The 19,850-nt window shown below is 38.7% G+C and overlaps 1 protein-coding gene across 2 annotated transcripts in view; it reads right to left on the bottom strand.

The window, feature by feature from the left end:
• PHAF1 (phagosome assembly factor 1) overlaps positions 1-19,850 on the bottom strand; it is a 37,523-nt gene that overhangs the window by 5,540 nt on the left and 12,133 nt on the right. For both annotated transcript variants that reach the window (XR_002044862.2, XM_039558158.1), the window contains 11 exons: positions 17,999-18,042; positions 17,629-17,708; positions 13,035-13,129; positions 10,450-10,547; positions 8,739-8,851; positions 6,604-6,737; positions 5,907-5,990; positions 5,124-5,206; positions 4,312-4,355; positions 2,355-2,398; positions 934-992 (listed from right to left, as the gene is read on the bottom strand). Coding sequence is in view for 1 of the 2 variants with exons in the window: in XM_039558158.1 (XP_039414092.1) it covers positions 934-992; positions 2,355-2,398; positions 4,312-4,355; positions 5,124-5,206; positions 5,907-5,990; positions 6,604-6,737; positions 8,739-8,851; positions 10,450-10,547; positions 13,035-13,129; positions 17,629-17,708; positions 17,999-18,042 (878 nt within the window). In the remaining variant the exon portion in view is untranslated. The remainder of the gene's footprint in view (positions 1-933; positions 993-2,354; positions 2,399-4,311; positions 4,356-5,123; positions 5,207-5,906; positions 5,991-6,603; positions 6,738-8,738; positions 8,852-10,449; positions 10,548-13,034; positions 13,130-17,628; positions 17,709-17,998; positions 18,043-19,850) is intronic.

The raw sequence follows: 19,850 nt of genomic DNA, 5'->3' as shown, positions 1-19,850 counted from the left end.
AGATTACAGCCAAAAAAATCCCCTAGTGAATATTTACCTTTTGTCCTTTCTTGTAAACTGGTCAATTTTTCATATTGCATGTCTGAGCCATTTGAGATGTGCTCAGTAAAGTGCTCTCTAGTTGAACTACTCTACAACACAGATGGAAAAAATAGAAGGGCTCTACGACATCACTATTCACCTTAGCTTTACTTCATTCACATGGCTTCTGCTCTAATCATCTCACTGGCATAACACAGGAGTAAAGGGGAACAAAGGGCACAATGATTAAGGAGGGAAAAAAGAAAAAAAAAAAATCAAAGTCAAAATAATGTGAAAGTCTGATAAAAATACATTAAATTTATCTGAAATTGCTGTAGTATGCACAGTACCCATCACTTACTCTTGTCCTGAGACAAAAATCATGGTTTCACATCATAAAATGATAACTCTGCAAACAGGGAATGCCCATTTAACCCAACATCCACCTCAATGCCTGCAGAAACACAGCAAATTTAAGGGCTATTCTATCTTCAGTCAGCCTAAAAGAACTATAGAACCATTTATGTTCATAAAAGACAAGCTCCTTCAGACAGACTGCTGTTACATATATTATCATATACATATATACTGTGTTGTATAATGGCATGTTATTGAAATGCATATAAAAAGTATAAAACCTCTAAACTATTTATTACTCATCAAGAAAGACTTTTTTAAGGCACTGTTCATTCTTCTCTGAGATCTTCTCTGGATTTTGCAGTTCAAGGAATTTTGGAAATGCTTTCACTCAGCTGCTCTCAGAGCTGCTATGCTATCTCATCTTGTTAGTGGCCAAAAAACCCTGAAACTTTAAGCAGCAAAGCATTACAAAAGTAACTAGTGCCATGAAGACTCTTCCTCATCCTGTTTTCAGCCCAATCCTTGCCAAGCAAAATAGAGAGAGATTTTTACCTGTGAAGTACCACTGGCTTCTCTACAGGATGCCCCAGTAGATCCTGAATACTGTCCCACTGTAAATACATCAACAAATTTGTGTTAAAATGAGGCATAAGAAAACTCTTTATCTAGGAAGAGTGTCAAGTACATTTGTTTGTGACAAACCTAATTGTCAAATAAACTTATGGTTCTGTTTACAAAAGTATTTTGTGACTGGAGCCATACTCAGTAATGGAACTATCCATTGCTAGGGCTAGTAAATTCTCTTAAGATATATTCTCACTTTCGTCTAAAAATAGTTTGGAAATAGAATTATTAATATAAAAATGTCTATGGGTCTTATGGATAAAACATAGCTGGAAAGTCTTGTAGCATTTTAGGGGCACCTCAGAGACCAAAGCAGCTTTGGGAAACTTCAACAAAATATCCTCTTACATACCTTTAGAGAGAGGAATAATATCCCCATTGCTACCTCTCCCAAAAGTCTTTCCTTGATTTAAGCAACAAGATTGGAGAACAGGAAGGCTGCACTATCTAATGATTGGGAAGTGTCCAACAGTTTTCCTCACTAACCAGACTCCAAGAAGCTGCAGCTTCTTCACACACAAGACTGAAATAAGTCAAAGCACTGAAGGGAATAAATAACTCAAATCAAAAAGCATAGAATGGCAGCTTCCAGATTGCTGACTCCAATTTTTCTTCCCAGTATGGGAATCAAAATTCACCAAGGAAAGCCTTCATTTGGCACCCTAGGAGCCAAGAGAGCAGCACTGAGCTTGGCTGAATGTTGACTGCAGAGGCACTGATGAACACAGTTTTTGAGAAGTTTTTCAACTTAATGCAGCTGTGAAATATGCAGCAGCAACTTCCCAGCTGGGAAGTTTATTTAGGTGGTACAGCTGTAGAGTCTTCTGCTGTCTTCTGCTGTCATCAGGAGGTGTCACACTGGCAGTGACATTTTTGAAAGGCTGCTGCCTAAGGAACATCCCATTACTGGCACCCTTCAGAAGAAAGTGGAAGGGCACTGGGCTCTCTTGTTGAATAGTACATGTCTTCAAGAGCTGTGTTTAGTACAACAGCTCTGTAAGAATTTTGTTTAGGAACATGCCACCAGCTAACATTTAGCCACCACTGCTGCCGTTTCCCCTTATCACTTATTTCACTATTTCTACCTGCAGCTGTGTTGAAATGCAAGCCATGTCACAATGCAGTAATTCAGTTTACTTTAAGTGTGCTATTACAATTGAATTCAATCTTTTAACACACCAAAATATTTAAACCATGAGATATATACAAACTTGTGGCCTTCTACTATTCCACTTTAAAACACCATGATACCACTGCTGTAATTTCTTTAAAGTATATTGTAAAGTTGGCATGAATCATTTAGGTGGTTAAAGAAAATTAGGAAAACACTCAGTTCTACACAGGCTTACCTTGCTGTATGTTGTACATGTTTCTGTCTGTGAATCAGCGCTATCTATGAAACAAAAACAGAAAAGCTTTTATAGCTTAAGCTTGAACAGTCCCCTATATAGTACTTTATTTTGGAACGTTAATTCAGATAGCAGGAGACACGGGAGCATTAGATCAGTTCATATACAAATTTACCAACATTCACTAGCAATCAAAACTGTCAGTAACACTGACTAAATGCCAGTTAAGGTGATAAAGCAAACCTCCCTATTTACAGCAAGTCCCAGCTTTAAGATTATAATGCTTAAGCTTTAATCTTAGATGGCACAACACCACTGTAAAAGAAACTCCACCTCTTTGCACTAAGTTAGCCACTTGAGGAGGTAACATGATGTGCCACTCATTAAGTCCAAAACACCCCACTGCACTTGGAAAGAAAGCTGGCTAAAACTGACATCTGGAGACTCAGGAGTTGGCAGGTCTGAAATCAGTTAAAACACTGCTCTTCCAAAACAAAGACGGCAGAGGGCTTGGGAATTGCAGCCTACCTATTAAATAACAAAAAGACAGCATTGCATTTACAATTACAGCCTTAAACAGAAGCTGTTTGCTGGTGGTTTCAAGTACCTTTATACATAAGTTACATACATATATTTGGGTACTCCTAAATACTGAAAGCACGTTCCCAAAGCAGTGGGAATGGACCTAGACACTGAACATGTCCAACACAGGTTTCAGTCAAGTTAAAGACCACTTGCTTCTCTGTGTTTTCTCCTCTCTAAACATGCTCTCTTTGTACTGTGAGTTCAGTGTCTGCAACTTGAACTCTGGTTCTTAATTTATAATCTGAATTTGAACTACAAAAGAGAACTAATAAAACTGCATCAGGCACTGCCACCAGAGGGAAGAAGACAGGCTCTTCAAAACTGTTACAACATCTGTTCACAACTTTTTACATGTCCTGGACATAAGCTAGAGGCCAGAAAAGCTGGTTAAAAATGCCAAACAAACAAAAAAACAGACACATTAAGAATAAATTCATAATGCTACTTGAGGTAAACAAAATTAATCACAAATTAATGCTTTGAAGTAAAATAACCTAAGGGAAATAATCTTTCAAGTGAGAAATTTCATACTCATTCTCTTGGCTGAAGTACAAATCAACTTTCATATAAGCCTGTATACACAAACATTATTTTTCCAGGTTTTTAATCCTCCATATGCTCAAACTGCTGTGACAGCCACAGGAGGATTGCACTTCACACAGCAAAGTGCTTGCAGTGAATACCAATCAGAATGAGGAAAACATCCCTGGTCAAAACCTAGCCAGCATCTGGCATTCCCAGTATAATCCAAATACCTTCCCAGAACACATGTATTCTTACTTTGAAGAAGTCTGCTTCAATCACGGTGATCTTCAGACAGGGCTCCCCTACTTTGCTGAGATTAGTTACATGCACAGAGCTGGGAACATCTTAGTACCTTGCCAAATCAGCACTACTAATTATAGATGTATTTTTTCAAGTAGAGATTTTCAGATGAACACAAACATACTTTTTCTGTAGCACATAGAGCCAATATATTCTGGATGTTTCTTTTCATTCCCAGATAAACCAGATTATATTAAATATCAGTGGACTGGACAGATGAGCTCAGACCAACACTATTTTACAAATTTTGAGCCTCCAGGTACAAGGTAACTGATTTTAGCAGAGCATTACAGGATGTTGTAGCCAAATATTTGTGTGATCCAAATAAGTAAAGAGTTAGTGTAAGTACAATCCGAGAACTGCTACCTTGCCCTGAAGTGTCCTTTCCACTTAAATAGAAACCTAACCCCAAAATTTCTTCTCTGTCTCAGTGACTGTCACTGTTAGCATCCTCTGATAATGAAGGACCATTATAGATGAGAATTGATCCCAGCTCCCCTTGGAGCATTCTGTGCCCCCTGAAGAAGGACAGCAGTGAAATGCTCACCTCTCTTAATGACGAGTGGAATCTTGAATTCACAGCGATGGTAACTAGAAAGTGCAAATCGTAAAGCTATTAGAAAACAGAGAAGCCAAGATAAACAGCACAGCCACAGACTTACAGCTCTTAATAATCCCTTTAATGAAAGTCACATGAATAATAAAATGAAAGTGAGAAATCTATGATAGCAGATTAAGTCCTCGCTTAGATTTCTACACCAAAAAAGGCAGCAGCCTGGGAATGTTCTAATACGATTTCCTAGAGGACGCAAGAAGTCCTTCAGCACAAATTACTCTCTTGTTACACAGAGTGTGTGGAGAAATAATTAGCTATTAAACAGCACTATAGATTTCTCTATCACTAACTGCTTTAATCAGACATCCAATCACTAACTCATACTCCTCCTCTAAAAACTTTACATTTAGAAAGTATTGAAAAAATGTTCAGAAGCATGAGATTTTTTAATCACCAACTGAAATCATGTTAGGAAAAAACCAGCAACATAGCTACCAGTAAAAGGACACTCTTGCTAATACAAAGTCTGCCTCTATCAAGAATTTGCACATCATACCTGGACCAAGAACTACCTTACCTCATTCACTGCTTTAAGACATACTTGCCAATATATATAAAGGCATTTAAAAGTAAAAAGAAAATACTACTAAAACAATGTTACTAATGACATCTGAAACCTCCACAGGTTACTAGATACACCAAAGAGACTTATGAAAAAATACTGGAATTCTCTAAAGGGAACATAAGATTTCCTTTTCAGTTGTTTCAATGTACTCTTTAATAGATGAGTTCTGTACACTCACATGTTAAAGTTGTAATGACCAGGATAATTTGTATGCAGGACAAATTTCTTCACCTTGTGAGTGTTTGCATCAAAGAGAATATCCTGTTGAAGACAAAAAAGACAGATGAAGCAATATGTATAGAGGAAGGTGGCCTTTCCCAAACTAACCTGAGATTACTTAAAATAGCACCTGTATAGAGTGACATGTACTTATCTCACTGAAACTGAATTAAATTATTAAAAGTAGTATTTGAAAATAAGACTATTTGTAAATTCAAATAACACACATTTCCTCCAGCACACAATCACAATTGCAGCTTCATTTGCTAATGTTGGCAAGTTTTCCAAGGAGATCTTGTTTTTCTGCATATTATTTACAGAACGTAGACTAAAGCAAAACAGCTGCAAGGAGGAACATGAAGATTTAACAACACCCCACAGCTCAGCAAACTTTCACAACTGCTGCTATGGCACACCTGTCTCAGTTCTGTGGAACAGGGGAATGGACCTCAGGAACAAGAACTCGTTACCTATGTATCAGGCACAACAGAAAAACGAGAAAACCTAAGAGACTGCAGAAGTGCAAAGAGCCCTCCATCCACTGGTGGAGATAAAACACTGCTGATTCAATTTGTAAGTGTTAAAGGAAAGTCAGTGTAGCTTTTCATATCCAGAGATACGAAATGCAGATATCAAGAGTTTTGAAGTCTCTCATTTCCCACAGCCTTTAGCCTTCTGAAAGAATTGCTGTGTAACTAAATCAGAAGTTTATATGAATTGTTTAGGGAAGCTTTCCACTCACCACTCCAAGTGTGAAATAATTGAAGAAGTAGTCATTGCACTTTGATGGGACCTGCTTATGGGGCGAGGGTGAATGGATTTTCATCTGCAAGAAACACACTTTTCAGATGCATTCAATAATGCTCAAAGATGAATGCTTTAATAACATCTCTACATCCAAACAAATTGCTATAATCTCATTTGAAGCCTCTGCTCAACTATGCAAGAACTGTGCTTCATGACAGGACCATCACCTGCTTGCAGCAGCACAGTGGCACATCAGCTTTTTCAGTTATTGTAATTAAAAGGTTTACTTACATTGTGCTGTGGAAAACCATTAGGAAAATGTTAAAGTATATACTGAGGTTATTTTATATAAACTAGAATTTAAAAAAAAATAGGCAGCACACACTTGCTAAGGCACATTTGGATACAGAAGTGTTCCCATTTGTAACAATTCTTAAACCAGTTAACATGATGCAATTTGATTTTTTTAAAAATAAATTTTAAACAGATTTGCTTCAATTTAGATTTTAAAAAAGCTTCTTAAAACCTATTCGATAATGGTTCAGCATGGTCTGTTATTACCAAGCAATATGTCAAGCACTTGTAATTTGTGCTACTTGGCAGTTCAACTTCACTGACCTTGCCGAACACAAGCACTACGATGAGACTGAGGCACCACTGAACAAAGCCTGTGCCTGAAAGAATTCCCTCACCTTGTCTTCAGACTTGTAGAAGACTTTGTGTGGAGAGCCCAAGGTGCTGAGCACATCCTGGCAGGAATCACCGAAGTACACACAGCGCTCAAATACCCGCATCTTGGCATCGGCTAAAACACCTGGGCCACAGCCTGAGGAATGGAAAACAACTCTACATGCATCCTTCCTGATCACAAAATACATCAGTAAATCAACACCAAAAGGTTAGCATTCCTCTATTTATCACAAACCAAACAGCTGCATTCCTCAGACAACAGTGCCAAACTAAATTTAACCATTTACTTTGCAACAGTGTAAATATTTGTTATCAGAGTGGGGCATGTGCTGACTGTTGCATGGTTCCCCACTTTAACCTCCAACTTCAGCCACACTACCTTCACTTCCTTGCCACTCACATGAACATGACTTGGTTCCCAGCCTATCTCAATTTGATCAGCTGGCTATTAGCAGTAAATGCCAGGAATTATTTCTATCCCTAGAATATTCTACTTTAGCAGCTAGAGATTTATCTCCAGCTAAAAACGTCAAGAGCATAAAGCAAAATCCCTCGTCCATATTAACTGTATCACAAAACAGACATTTACTCAAGATTCCCACAACTGACTAAATCAATAGCAACTATGTCCCTGTGCAAACAAGGTTAAAAACAGATCTTATTGAATAGCCATTACACAGATGAATTGCTGACATATGTTACCAGATGTTAGGAAATGGAAAGATGTTGCAGTTCGTGAGCCCATTTGCTTACAGGAATGCAGCATCTTACATTTACGAGAATGCAAGTACACATATGCAGCAGTTACTGCAGAACACAGGATGTGCCCTAATTACACATTTAGCTTTCCTCATTATGCATTATTTATGTAGCTAGTTACCCACTAAAATAAATCAGAAAAATCCAATTAGTAATCCTTGATTTCTTAAGCAACAGTAAGTTAATACATGGGCAGAGAAACTTGTGACAGAACAGGTGTGTAATACATTCTACAAGAGTTTCTACAAACTTTGCAAGATAAGAACAGCACATATCCAGACTGCCTCTCTGCAAGTTTGTCTGAACATCAGTGATATTTTAGTAATTATTTTACTCATTGACAACATTTCCTTTAAGCTGCATGCATATACATTTTTAACAAAACTTGACACTATCTTAAAAGTGTCCAATTTCTCAAAATCATTTACATAATTATAATGCTATAGCTAACTCCTTCCCCAGTACAGGGGGGGATATATGTGCTCTGCACTAGACAGCTCTACCTTATCTTCCTCTGCAATGAGAAAAGCAAAGTAGCTTGAAAATATCTGCTCCAGTTTTATTCATAATTTTTTATTCTTCATCTATAATTTTCTCTTTTTCAACTTTTGCATATTGTGAATGTATTCCAAGTGTTTCATCAATATACATAGAGCTAGCAGTCAGAACAGGTCAAAAGCTGAGCCTTCTAATGAAAATTGTTAAAAACATCTCAATACTTTTTCTTAAAAACATTGTCAAGTCTCAAGTTATGGTGACTGGACAAGACTCCTGCGCAGTTGTTATGTCTTTCCCCATCTCTGAAAGCACATACAAGGAGAAAGACTCATCAGCCTCTCTTCACTTCCACCACTGTCTCCTACAGTAAATGAAAACAGAACTGAATTGGAAGTGTAGTTTAGGGCCGCAGCATTAATGTAGTCACTTGTGGCATTTTTTAAAGCCTTCCAAATTTAATCACAAAAATATCAACATCATAAAGCTCCCTGGAATATCAGAAAATGCACATACACAAGGTTTCTAGGTTTGTCATGGGGGTTTTCTAGTGATGTACTGAGAACAGTGATCTGTTTTCTTCTATACATACACCTGGAGACAAATTCCATTTCTGCAAACAGATTCTAAGGACTTGGAACATGTAAAGACGGGGCTCCAGTTTTCAGTGATTTCTCCAGGGTCAGGAAAATGCAGCAGCAGGCAGATTCATCTTCACAAAGATTTAACTGGGTTTTGCTTCCAATAGTTCAAAATAAGGTAGCTAGAACACTTTGAGACCACCTATTATATCATCACAAATAACCTGTGCTCAGTTTATACAGGTTTATCCCTCTTCTCCTGAGGAGAACAACCAGTGCAATGCTCTGAGTGTCTCCAATACCTGCAGTGAGTAGGCGAAGCCGTAAACCTGAGGGTCCAGTTCCATCTCGCAGAACGTCGACGTTCTCGGTGTACACATTCCCGAGGAAACAGCTGAGAGGCATCAAGGGAGCCCTGAAACCAATCACACAAAATGTGCATAGGATTTGCTTCATCTTCAAATTTTCCTGTAACAAGCTGGTACCAGTTCACTGGAACAGAGCACATTAATTTTGACAAAGCTGCGTGTAACTGAGACTGCAGATTAAAAGCTGTATTATACAGAAGGATCAGAAAGCATGGGGGGAAAAAAAGAGGAACAAAACAGCACTCAAATGCAAGATCTTTATTATTAATGAAGAAAACAGCAGGTTTCAAAGACTACAGGAATTAAGGAATTACAGAAACTGTACCTAGCCTTTGGATATCTCCTATGAGGCAATGTCAGCTCAGATTTCTCTTGGGGAAAATGGAAGTGGTGGAGTTTTTAAAGCTAACTAAATCCTTGAACTAGGCGTATCATCCAAATGCAGCAGAAGAACTTTCTCCATGATGCTCTCACTGCTCTTGGGAAGGTACTTCATAGCCCAGAACATGAAATCGGCTTGTGCCAGTACACCAAAGGCAACTGTGCTGCTTTACTGGGAAAGTTCTCAATTTAATTCAGCAACAATATTATTTTAGAAAACAGTAACAGCCCCAAGTAAGATAGCTTTAATGGAAAGGCCTGTGTATTAGCTTGTATATGCTCCCTAAAATTCACTGTTCTTACGTCAATTCCTCCTCTGGGTGAATGACAAGCTTAAAGCTGGGCTTTGAGCTCTCTCTCACACACACAACAGAGCCCCATGCAACAATCAGTGCTTTCACTAAAGCTCACCATGTCACAGACGGGCACAGACAACAGCATTTTTCTCAAGTGCACTTATTTCTAATTAGGAGACAATGTCTGCATAAACAAGGCTCCCTCCCTTCTGAGCAGTAATCCAAGGATGTGTTTATCTCCCGCCCTTAAAACTCAACTGTCTCTGCAAAAAATACCACTTTATCAGTTTGGGTATTTCTAAGATTAGGTATCTCAGAATCTTGGAATGGTTTGGGTTGGAAGGGGCCTTAAAAATCACCTAATTCCAGCCCCTCTGCCATGGGCAGGGACTCCTTCCACTAGGCCAGGCTGCTCAAAGCCCCATCCAGCCTGGCCTTTATGACAGTAAGCTCAGTCAGGTACCTGACATACATTGAATATATGGTAGATTATGCACATGGCATATTTTATTATTTTTGTTAGCAAGAGAGTTTAAGACCCTTGATAGGGCCCTGCCATGACATACATATTATCAATATGCTACAAACTTTGAGTGCCTCCACCAAGTTTGATTTGCTTAGGGAGAGGTCATTCGCACACAAACAAAATGTAGAGTAAGAATAGCCTAAACATGTCTTATTAAATTCACAATATTTCCTACTTTAATTAATTCATTTTCAGGTCAATTGAACTTACCTACTACAGCTGAACCAAGCTGATTTTACAGCAACATAAATCAAACCAACATTTGATTACAAGGTCTGAGGACAACACCCACAGAAATTTGACTGAGGTTGGTATCTTAAGGCATTCCACACGTTACCAAATAAACAGAAGACCCAAACTGAACTAAAATAATATACAATTATATTTAGCAATGGCAAAACACTAAATAAATGATCAGAAGAGCACGAGCAGCTGCACGTACTTGGTATCCTGCAGGCTGTTTCCGTTGTAGATGTACATACGTTTCACAGTCGCGCCATGTGGAATTTGCAGAGAGGCCAGACCATGGGCAAAGTTAGGCTGTGGAAACACAAAATCATTCTTGTTACACAACACAGCAGACACTTCAGCTCAAGGTCAGAAATTGCTTTAGAGATGCACTTTATGCTTACCAATTCAAGTAAGTCTCCAGCCAAAGACAAAGGGGCAAAATAACAGAAAAATCTAACCTTCTAGGTGGTGTTTCTTTGTATTTCACCACTAATGGATTCCTGAGCTGGGGTGAAACACTCACTATGTTTATTCATCAAAAGATGCCATTAGTCTGACAATTAGCCACTGTGTGTACTGAGAATTCAAGTTTTTCCTTGGTTTGATCACCAGCAGCTAGAAATTTCCAAGTATTTATGCTGATACACTGTATTTAAGGTCTAAGAAATCATCTGTCTTAAAGGAAAACTTCCCTTTTTTGTCTCCCACTGCAAGTATTTCAGCCTTTTAACATTTTTGCTGGTTTGCAAGATGCCCTTATCTGATGAACAGAAACTTGTTCATTAAATAGATTTTCCACTCTCCTTATCACCACATTCTTACACATACTGTTTTGACAGGGGTTTGAGTGCTCTCATCAAGTAGAAAGCAGGCTAAGGAAGTCAGACTGACTCTTACTGCACTAGAAGAAGGAATTTCTTTCCATTCTGAATGTGACAGGACATTCAAGACCAATAATATACTTTGCTGACATCATAAAGGAAAAAAAACCTATCTTTGTCACAAGTAGTCAACAAAAACAAGATGCACAATATGCAAACTGTTACCTGGTCTACTTTAGCAGGACATCACATAAGGTAAACACACACACACGAAAAATTCTTAGGAAAAAAACTAACCCAGAACAATGACTTTCACTGCTGTAGGTATTAAGAAGGGAACCTCCACTACTTAGTAAATCTAGAGATGTCCCGATTTCAATTCTCTTCCTGAATTTGCCTAGAACATTAATACCTTTTGCTTTTTACAGTAGTCAGACTTCAAATCACTGAAGTGAGAAAAGGTTTTCATGTTCTCCTCACTTGCAGCTTGTTTCCAGCTATACAATAAACTCTAAACTTTTCTTCAGTTTTTCCATTTCCATAAGCAGAAGATTACACTGCTTTGCTAAGTAGCTTAGCATTCCTATACAATCTTCCCTGAACTTGACAGATTTCGACATACTCAAATTTGACTTCACTCTGCAATCTTTTCTAATGTTTGTCTCTAAAAATCTCCACAAATACTTGTCTTTCCTAGGGACTGTTTCATACTACTCTGTTTCCTAAACAATCCTACTGCTGCCTATTCCTGGGGAGACTTTGGCATTACACTCTGCAAACAGTATTTTACTAATCTGACCAGAACACTGAATGAGACACTTAGAGAATGCAAAATTATTTTCTCCACTGTTCTAGCAGTTTTGTTTTAATATTTTGTACTTTCAGGTAGTCCTGCAAGGAGCAGGGAGTTGGACTCAATGATCCCTACAGGTCCCTTCCAACTTGAGATATTTTATGATCTTTTCAAATCTTTGGTGTAACAATTGACTTCCTCAGTAGCTTGGCCATTTCATTCATCAATGCCCTGGGAACTCTTGCATGAAAAGAAACTACTCTTTGTTGGGTCATTCTTTTTGTTTGGTTTACTAGGTTTCTATTCACCTTCCAATCTAAAACCCAACTGACCTTCCCCTACTGCTAAACAATAACTTCCCCTGGTTACCCCTGTGACATGTCAACCACAACCACTAAAGCACTAGGCTGTGACAAAGAACATGTGTCATCATGTTGGTTGATTTCTTCCCCTTTGTTTTGGCTCTTTATATGCTCCTTTATTTTAATACCATGCTTTTTAACTGATAAACCCAGATTATACAACTGAGAGCTTTTCCATCCTCACACAAAACAAGTTATACATACATTTTTGTTAGTACAGAAGAAAACTACACAGGACCTGATCTTGTTTCCATTTTAGACAGTGATTTACGAAGATTTCAGAGAATGCAGTAATGCATTTAATTATTCAGTAACTCATCCAAACATTTGGTGAATATGCAAACAGGCATTACAAAAAAACCTCACTCATTTGGCTTGCTAAAAGCACTCATACTGAAGGACACTTAAGATGAAAATGTATTTTATGAAGTCTATCCTACTTTAGTTGCATAATCACTTTGATGAGATTCAAAAACATCTGATAAAAGAACAGCCTCCCAGTAGATTGCTTAATATTTATGTATTTGCATAGAGAGCACTCATATTTTTAGAAGACTCCCTTCACCAACAGAATTGTTAGTCCCAGTTCATGATGCAAGCAAAACCCCTAAGCACATGCCTTTTGCCAACAGGAGGTAAATTTTTAACTTTGAGATGGTTACATAGCATTAATAAGAACACAACTGAGGGGTTCAATTCCTTCCAAATTACTGGTTCCTTTTGCTTGCAAAAGACAGCAAGACACAATTAGGTGATACTTTGCAAGTACCATAGAGGTACTTGCAAAAAGACCATCCATTAACTAAGAATGATTGCTCACCTCGTACTTCGGGGTTTCAGTCCAGGAGTCTAACTGAAAAGAAAACGACAGTCCTCTGAAATTGAGGTGAAAGAGTTGCTCAGCTGAGTTATACACTAAAAGGGAAAAGAAAGAAAAAACAGAGTTACCAAAATAATCTAAGAATTCTCCAGTTGATATCTAACAGCACCTTCATCACCTCAATGAATTTGTTACATCTGAGAATGCAGGAGGAACACAAATTACACAGGACAGTAACAGCTTTACTTTTAATTTGATGCAGTAAAAGCACAGCAATAAGAGAAACCATAAATTCATTACAGTTGCCTCTGCAAGCCTGCAGGCACTACCCTATCCCTAACAACACAATTATACAGTATGACACAATCAATTATACCTTAATATCTCTAAAGTAGTTTAAATAGCCACTACTAGTACAAAACAATTCTGTTCAGTGTTATGTAAAACATTGTACAGTATTAACCAGAAAGTCTTTGAGAGAGATGTGCACAGAATACTGATAATTTCCTCTTTCACACCACGGGGCAGCACAAAACGGGAGTTCAAAGGAGAGCTCACCCTGCGACCTGCACTTCCACCTCTCCTCCCAAGAGGAGCTCCCATGCCCCAATCAGCTCCATGCATTCCCAGGTAACAGCACAAGGAGGAAATGCTTCAGACACACAGGTCCTGGGCCATTTACAATGCTAATTAAAAATAGCATCACCAGAAACAGCAGCCAACCAGTCAGCTCCGACAAAGAGCACTAATAAATTAGAGCACACACAGACTTCCAGCTGTCACCACATCACGAGATGTCCTGATTCATTGCAATCAATTGCACAACATCAACTACAAACAACAATAAATGTCGTCACAGCACTTACTCTAACAAGACATACTGTTTTCTGAGACTGTGGAAAGATTAAAAAACAATCCTGAAGACTAAGAACTTGGGAACTGTTTTGGGATTGATTTTACAAATTTCAACCTGTGCCCTGTAGCCACTGGGGGAACAGACTGTTCTCATAACACACAGGAGCTGACAGCTTGAAAACACCAGGGGCTAAAAACAATAAAGAAACTCTCTAACAAGAGAAGCTGCTTTCTTCCATTTTACCAAAGGAATACCAAAGGTTCAACATTCCCTTTTTTCTTAAAATGTTATATTTAAAATGACATAGCATAGAGAGAAAATGCATACAAAGAAATATTTTATTCTCTCCCTCCCACAGTGTCTTCCAAATATTCAACTTGAAAGACATATCACAAGGTATCTGGACAGTGCCAGGCCACCCAGGATAGAAAAATAATAGTTGAGCAATAAGCATTAAGCTTTCAAAAGTCATCATTTGCCTTTTCTGCAGAATGTGCTGGCTAAGAGTCTTTTCCACGCTTGTCACTGAAAGGAAAACGTGTGGAGAGAGGGAAATGTTTTGATCAGCAGGAAAATTACACAAATCACTGTCATGTGATAAATTATGATACATCTTTTCCAAAGGCCACAGCCAGCTGGAGAATTATTTTTCCCCTAGTCATGCCAAGCGTGATATCTGATTATAGAAATCGCATCAGTTCCCATCCCCTGCAATGTTTGTTGATGCTTAGGTTTAAAGGGCAAGGAATTTTTTTATTCTTGGGAAGTTCTCTCATGTCTCCCTCAAAACCATAGATCACAACCACATGACTGAACAAGTAAGGCTTTTTTTAATTATTATTTTTAACATTTTTTTACCAAACAGGTACCCTGCTAATTCCATTCAAAATTGCTGATAGAAGCAAAAAGACTGCTTCTTTGCTGCTGCACTCTGAGTGGGGGAAAGGGAGGAGGTTTGCCTTCCAGGAAGGCAGCAGAGTATGACCAGCTGGGAAATATTTCTGTAGAGCTGGAAGGACAAAGCCACCAACAGCAGCAAGGCTGCAAAATGGACACAGCTTTAGTAAAAGCAGAGGCAGATCCAAAAGTCAGTTCTTATGGGAATCAAGCACAAGACTTTTCTGGCACCTTAGGGGAGCGTGGGCCACTGCTGAAGTCGAGTTAGAGAGCTAGAACACAGGAACCCCCTCCAGCTTTGCAAGGCCCCTGTGGTAGGAGGGAAGGAGGTCTTCTTCTTCTACCTTATGACTTGAGTTGAACCCTACAGCCCTGATCCTTGCTAAACGGCACTTCGGCACAAAGCCACATCCATGAGGACTCAGGACAGGATGTGGTTTCAATAGAGCCACTGGCAAAAGCAAGCACTTCCCAGCAGGAGGTCAGGTCAGAGAATCATGGAAATGTGGGATAAAAATCTTGGCTTTGATGAAGCTGTTGACCTCCAAAGTGGTTGTATTTCAGTAAGCCCCATGACAAAGGTACTGCAATGTTTCAAACTAATGTTAGCCAAAAAGTAATGAAGCTGGTTGATTTTTCTGATGACGCTTCTTTTTTAAAACCACTGATCTGGCAAAACCAAAAATGCTCACTGAAGGTCGGTTTCAACACAAAACTGTTGCTAACCTTTTGAAATTTATTTTGAAACTACCACTGTATCCTGTTGCAGGAAAGTTCTGCTGCAACCACCTTGGTTTGAAGTGAAAGACAACATTTTGAGTGAAATTCTAGTGGAGGTTAACAGATAAACAACAAAATACTTTTGAAGTGCTTGGGGGTTTGGAGGAATACTAGCACAGAGAAGTAAAGGGATGGTTATGTTCCCTTCATTCATGAAAACATTTGGTACTTTGGTCACATGAGGAGGAAGGTTTCTCCTCCCACCCCACCTCCAATTTTTGTGGAACATGAAAACACAATCACCATCACTCCCACATGCTGAAAACCATTCTGGTTTTTTGCCTTTTCTGTTTCAGAAAACACAAAGGAAAAAAAAGAGTTATCAAAAACTTGTGTTGCATAATACAGTTCAAACTGGTTGTGACAGGCAGCTTAATACAGAGCATTTACTTCTGCTAAGTAGGCTGTTAATGCAAGAAGTATTTTTCCAATGAGGAAACTTGAATAAGCAAATGCACTAGTGAAATGGTAATAGAGGCCAACATTTTAATAAATACATTTTCTTATCTACATGTCACTAGATGAAAAGATGTTATGAAAAACTATCACCAGATGAAGCAAGCGTGCAAGTTTTCTTAATTGAATATGACAGGTGCACAAGATCTGCAAATTCAGCACAAGGACACGTGGTGCCAAACTATGTTTTTAAGTGCTTGCATACTATTTTATGCAGTAATAAAACATGCTATCACTACCACAGGCAATGCTTACGGCTAGATATGTATTTTTAAAGCTCATAATATCACAATTTTGGAAGTGCTCCACCTCTAATTATTTGCAAATAAACTATCATCATGGAACAAATAAAAATTATAAGCCACCCAGGACACGGAAGCACTTTTACCCTTCTTAACTTCTACAGTCTCTTGTATATACCATTTCCATAATCAATTTAACCATACATTTCAGAGTTTCTGTCTAAGAGGAACTGTTAATGTCAGGACCAAAATTTAAAAAGGCTAATTCTGGTCCTTGGGGTATTACAGCTAGAAATGCTCCAAGCTTCATTTATCTCAATCTGATATTCATGTACTACTAGAGGCTTTTATGCAATGACACTGATCTACCCACATGGCCCTCCCCAGTTAATAAATCCTGTTCTGTAATGTGCAAGAGATTGTCTGCAGAGAGCAGAGACAAAGGCTGGGTATGCAATCACCATCCATCACAAAGAACACTCGCCTGTTTGGGATCAGCCTGACTACTGCAAATGGGCAGACTTAAGCTAAAAATAGAAAATGAGGCTCTGAAAATGATATCTTGACTATATGGAGTTAATGTTCTTCCTTGCTGTGCCAGTTTGTGGCTCCATTTCTTGAAAGTTCCCGGGCAGTTTAATTATAAATATCCTCTTCAAAGTTTCACCACTGGCTTATTTTCATAGCCTAACAACCCCCTGAAATACACTCTTCATTTTCACATATAAACAAGGAGCTTAAAGATAGTCTTTCTCCTGCTGCAGAGGTGGTGAACAGCTGAGTGGCTGTGCAAGAGTCAGCGTGGGTTCAGCCAGGTTAAACAAACTTATCCTGGTTCTGCTCATGCTGCACATAGACTGACTTCACACCTCCCCAGCTCAGATTTGATCCTGCCTAGCAGGGGTATAACCACGTTCACAGAGCATGGAGACTGAGCAAACAGCCCTGGGTGACTCTGCACAGAGATCAACTCAAATGTCTGTGCTCATGGGATACACAATGCCTAAGGATGCTTCAGAGCTGACCATGCTTAAGGATGTGTAACAACAACAGCATCAGCAACAAAGCTCACAGTTTTCTGGTACTCGCAGTTCAAAACAGATCATTACTGACATCTGAATACACCACTCTGTGCCAGTGACTCTCTGCCTCACCATTCCACTTTTAAAAGAGAGTCACAATTGAACTGACAGTACATTTTACATGATCTCCCAGCTATAAGAATATGACCATTCTGGAACACAGCTTCACATCCTATGACAACAGAACTGCCTACACATTGCTCTAGGCAGACATACTGGAAAGGTTTCCTAGAATGAAGTCTGTCAGGCTAGGTGTGCTTCTCAGAATTTTTTTGGCTTACCTCCTGGATGTGTTGCTCCAAATGACTGATCAATTTGTTCTATGGTTGGAGCAATTGCCTGAGAGTTAAAATGGACACCACTGAAAAAGAAAACAAAATTAATCTGCCTGAAGGAAACCAAACAGATGCTACAAACATTTACTAATGGCAATACCACATTTAAATTGTAAGTCTCCAAGACTGAAGAGTAAACTGGTAATTTAACTGAGTGCTATGTTCAAGAAAGAATGATTATGCACATTACTTTATAACAGCTATTTTTGATTTTTAAAAAGAATAATTGAAAAAATGAATTCAGGATTTAAAGAAAAAGGAATAAAACCAGCCACTCTAACCAAGAGTAAATCATGGGAGGTCTTAAATCACTTACCAATATTTTAACTTCACCTTAGTCAAGTCATAAACTTCAATCACCTGAAACACAGGAAACAGAAACATTGCCATAGTTCAGACATTTGCAAATCATTAGAGGCAAATCCTTGTCAAACGGCAAGAGTAGCTAGTGCTGTTTCCTCCCCTTCTTATAGAACTCTGTCAAGATAAACCTCAGTGTCAGAGATCAAACTTCAAAAACTGACTCAGCAACTGCACATCTGAAATAAGGACTGAACAACTCTGGGTTCAGGAGAGAACCCCCATATCCCATGTACATCAGCACTGCCTGCAAGAAGAAATATTTTCACTGACACATCAGTATTTTGATTTCTACAAAGTTTACTCTTAAATTCAAAGAAAAGCAATAGCAAGGATTAGCTAATTAGGGAATCCTCTGATGAATGTCAAACAATGGGCCATTCCTTGGGTTGCTCCTATTACCCTGAAGAATGCCTGTGCAAGGCACCAAGTTCTAACACTGACTGCACTGCTGTAACTTCCCAGCCCTTCTAAAGTAAAAGATGAACACAGCAAGACTTAGTAATGGTATTCAATTTCAATTATACATAAGGTATCTTGCAACCTTGCCAAGCATTAGAGAGGACAATCAGAAGAGCAGGCCACAAAGAATCAGGGCAAGCCATCATACCCAGTTCTGATAGCTACTAAATCTTGTAGACCTTACTGAATATTCCAAGGAGCCTTCCTCTCTGCAGAAAATATTAGATACGGATCCTTTGTTCTGAATACATCACTGCAAACATGCATCTGTGACTGATGTCATATGATTTTTATGACTGTCACTGGATTTTGAGGTTACACTGGGCTTTAAGCAGATGATTTTTGGCAAGTAGCCATGGACAAATGCAAGCTTCTTCCACCCTACATACATGTTCCAGTGTCAGCAGAAAAAGAAAATACATACAGCTCACAACCACTCTAAAGAAAAGGTAAAACACAATTTTGTTTTGTAAAATCCTCCAACAAATCATTGGCAAATTCAGACAGGACTCACTCTTCAGTGAGAGAATAAAGCAGAACTTCCCAGGGAGCTTGCTACCAAGTGTGGCTTTAAAGCCTAAAAATATCACCAGCTGAGAAGGAAGTCTTGGTTTTGGGAGATGCCCAGCAAATAACCCTAAATAAAACAACTTGCAATGTTTAAACCACTACCTCTATATATATATTTAGAAAAAAAAGTCAACATTTAATTGCATTTCAGAATATAAGCAACAAGTAGGGCACAACAAACTAAAATTTGGCAGAACCAACATAAGAGAACAAATACATTTTTCTTCTTAATGAAATACACTTGGAATTATGCTTCTTGGAAAAACCTGGTTATCTAGTATTTTAAATCAAGTGCAGCTGACATGTCCAGATTTCCTTCACTGTTAAAGCCTATTAAAAAACAAAGGCTACTTTCATGAAAAGCTAGGACTGATTTTACTTTTTTTTTTTTAGTGATCTTGCACATCTTTTCCCTCCACAAAATTTTTCTGAAAATAGAGAGGACCAGCCCCACCCCAGATCTTGTTTTGCAGCCACTACTGAAGTGCACTGGGCACCCTCCTGAAGTTCTACTGAACAAACTGCACAGCAGAAGACAAAAGGATGAGCTGAACAACCAGGAGCAGTGCACAAGGAATTGCAGTGGCACAAATGTGGTTCCCCCCAAGAGAAACACCCTGACAGCAGCCAACAGGCACCAGTTTGCCAACAGTCCTGTTCCCATGATTCAGATCAACTCAGGTCAACATTTCTTTTTACCAACATCAGAGGAATTAACAAGTGCAACTTAGCAAAAATTAATGGCAAAGGATCTTGTAAGTCATGAGAGTCATAAT

Source organism: Corvus cornix, chromosome 11 (genome assembly GCF_000738735.6).
Source record: "Corvus cornix cornix isolate S_Up_H32 chromosome 11, ASM73873v5, whole genome shotgun sequence".
Taxonomy (NCBI): domain Eukaryota; kingdom Metazoa; phylum Chordata; class Aves; order Passeriformes; family Corvidae; genus Corvus; species Corvus cornix.
The sequence above is the reverse complement of the archived record's forward strand: the minus strand, read 5'-3'. Positions and strand labels throughout refer to the sequence as shown.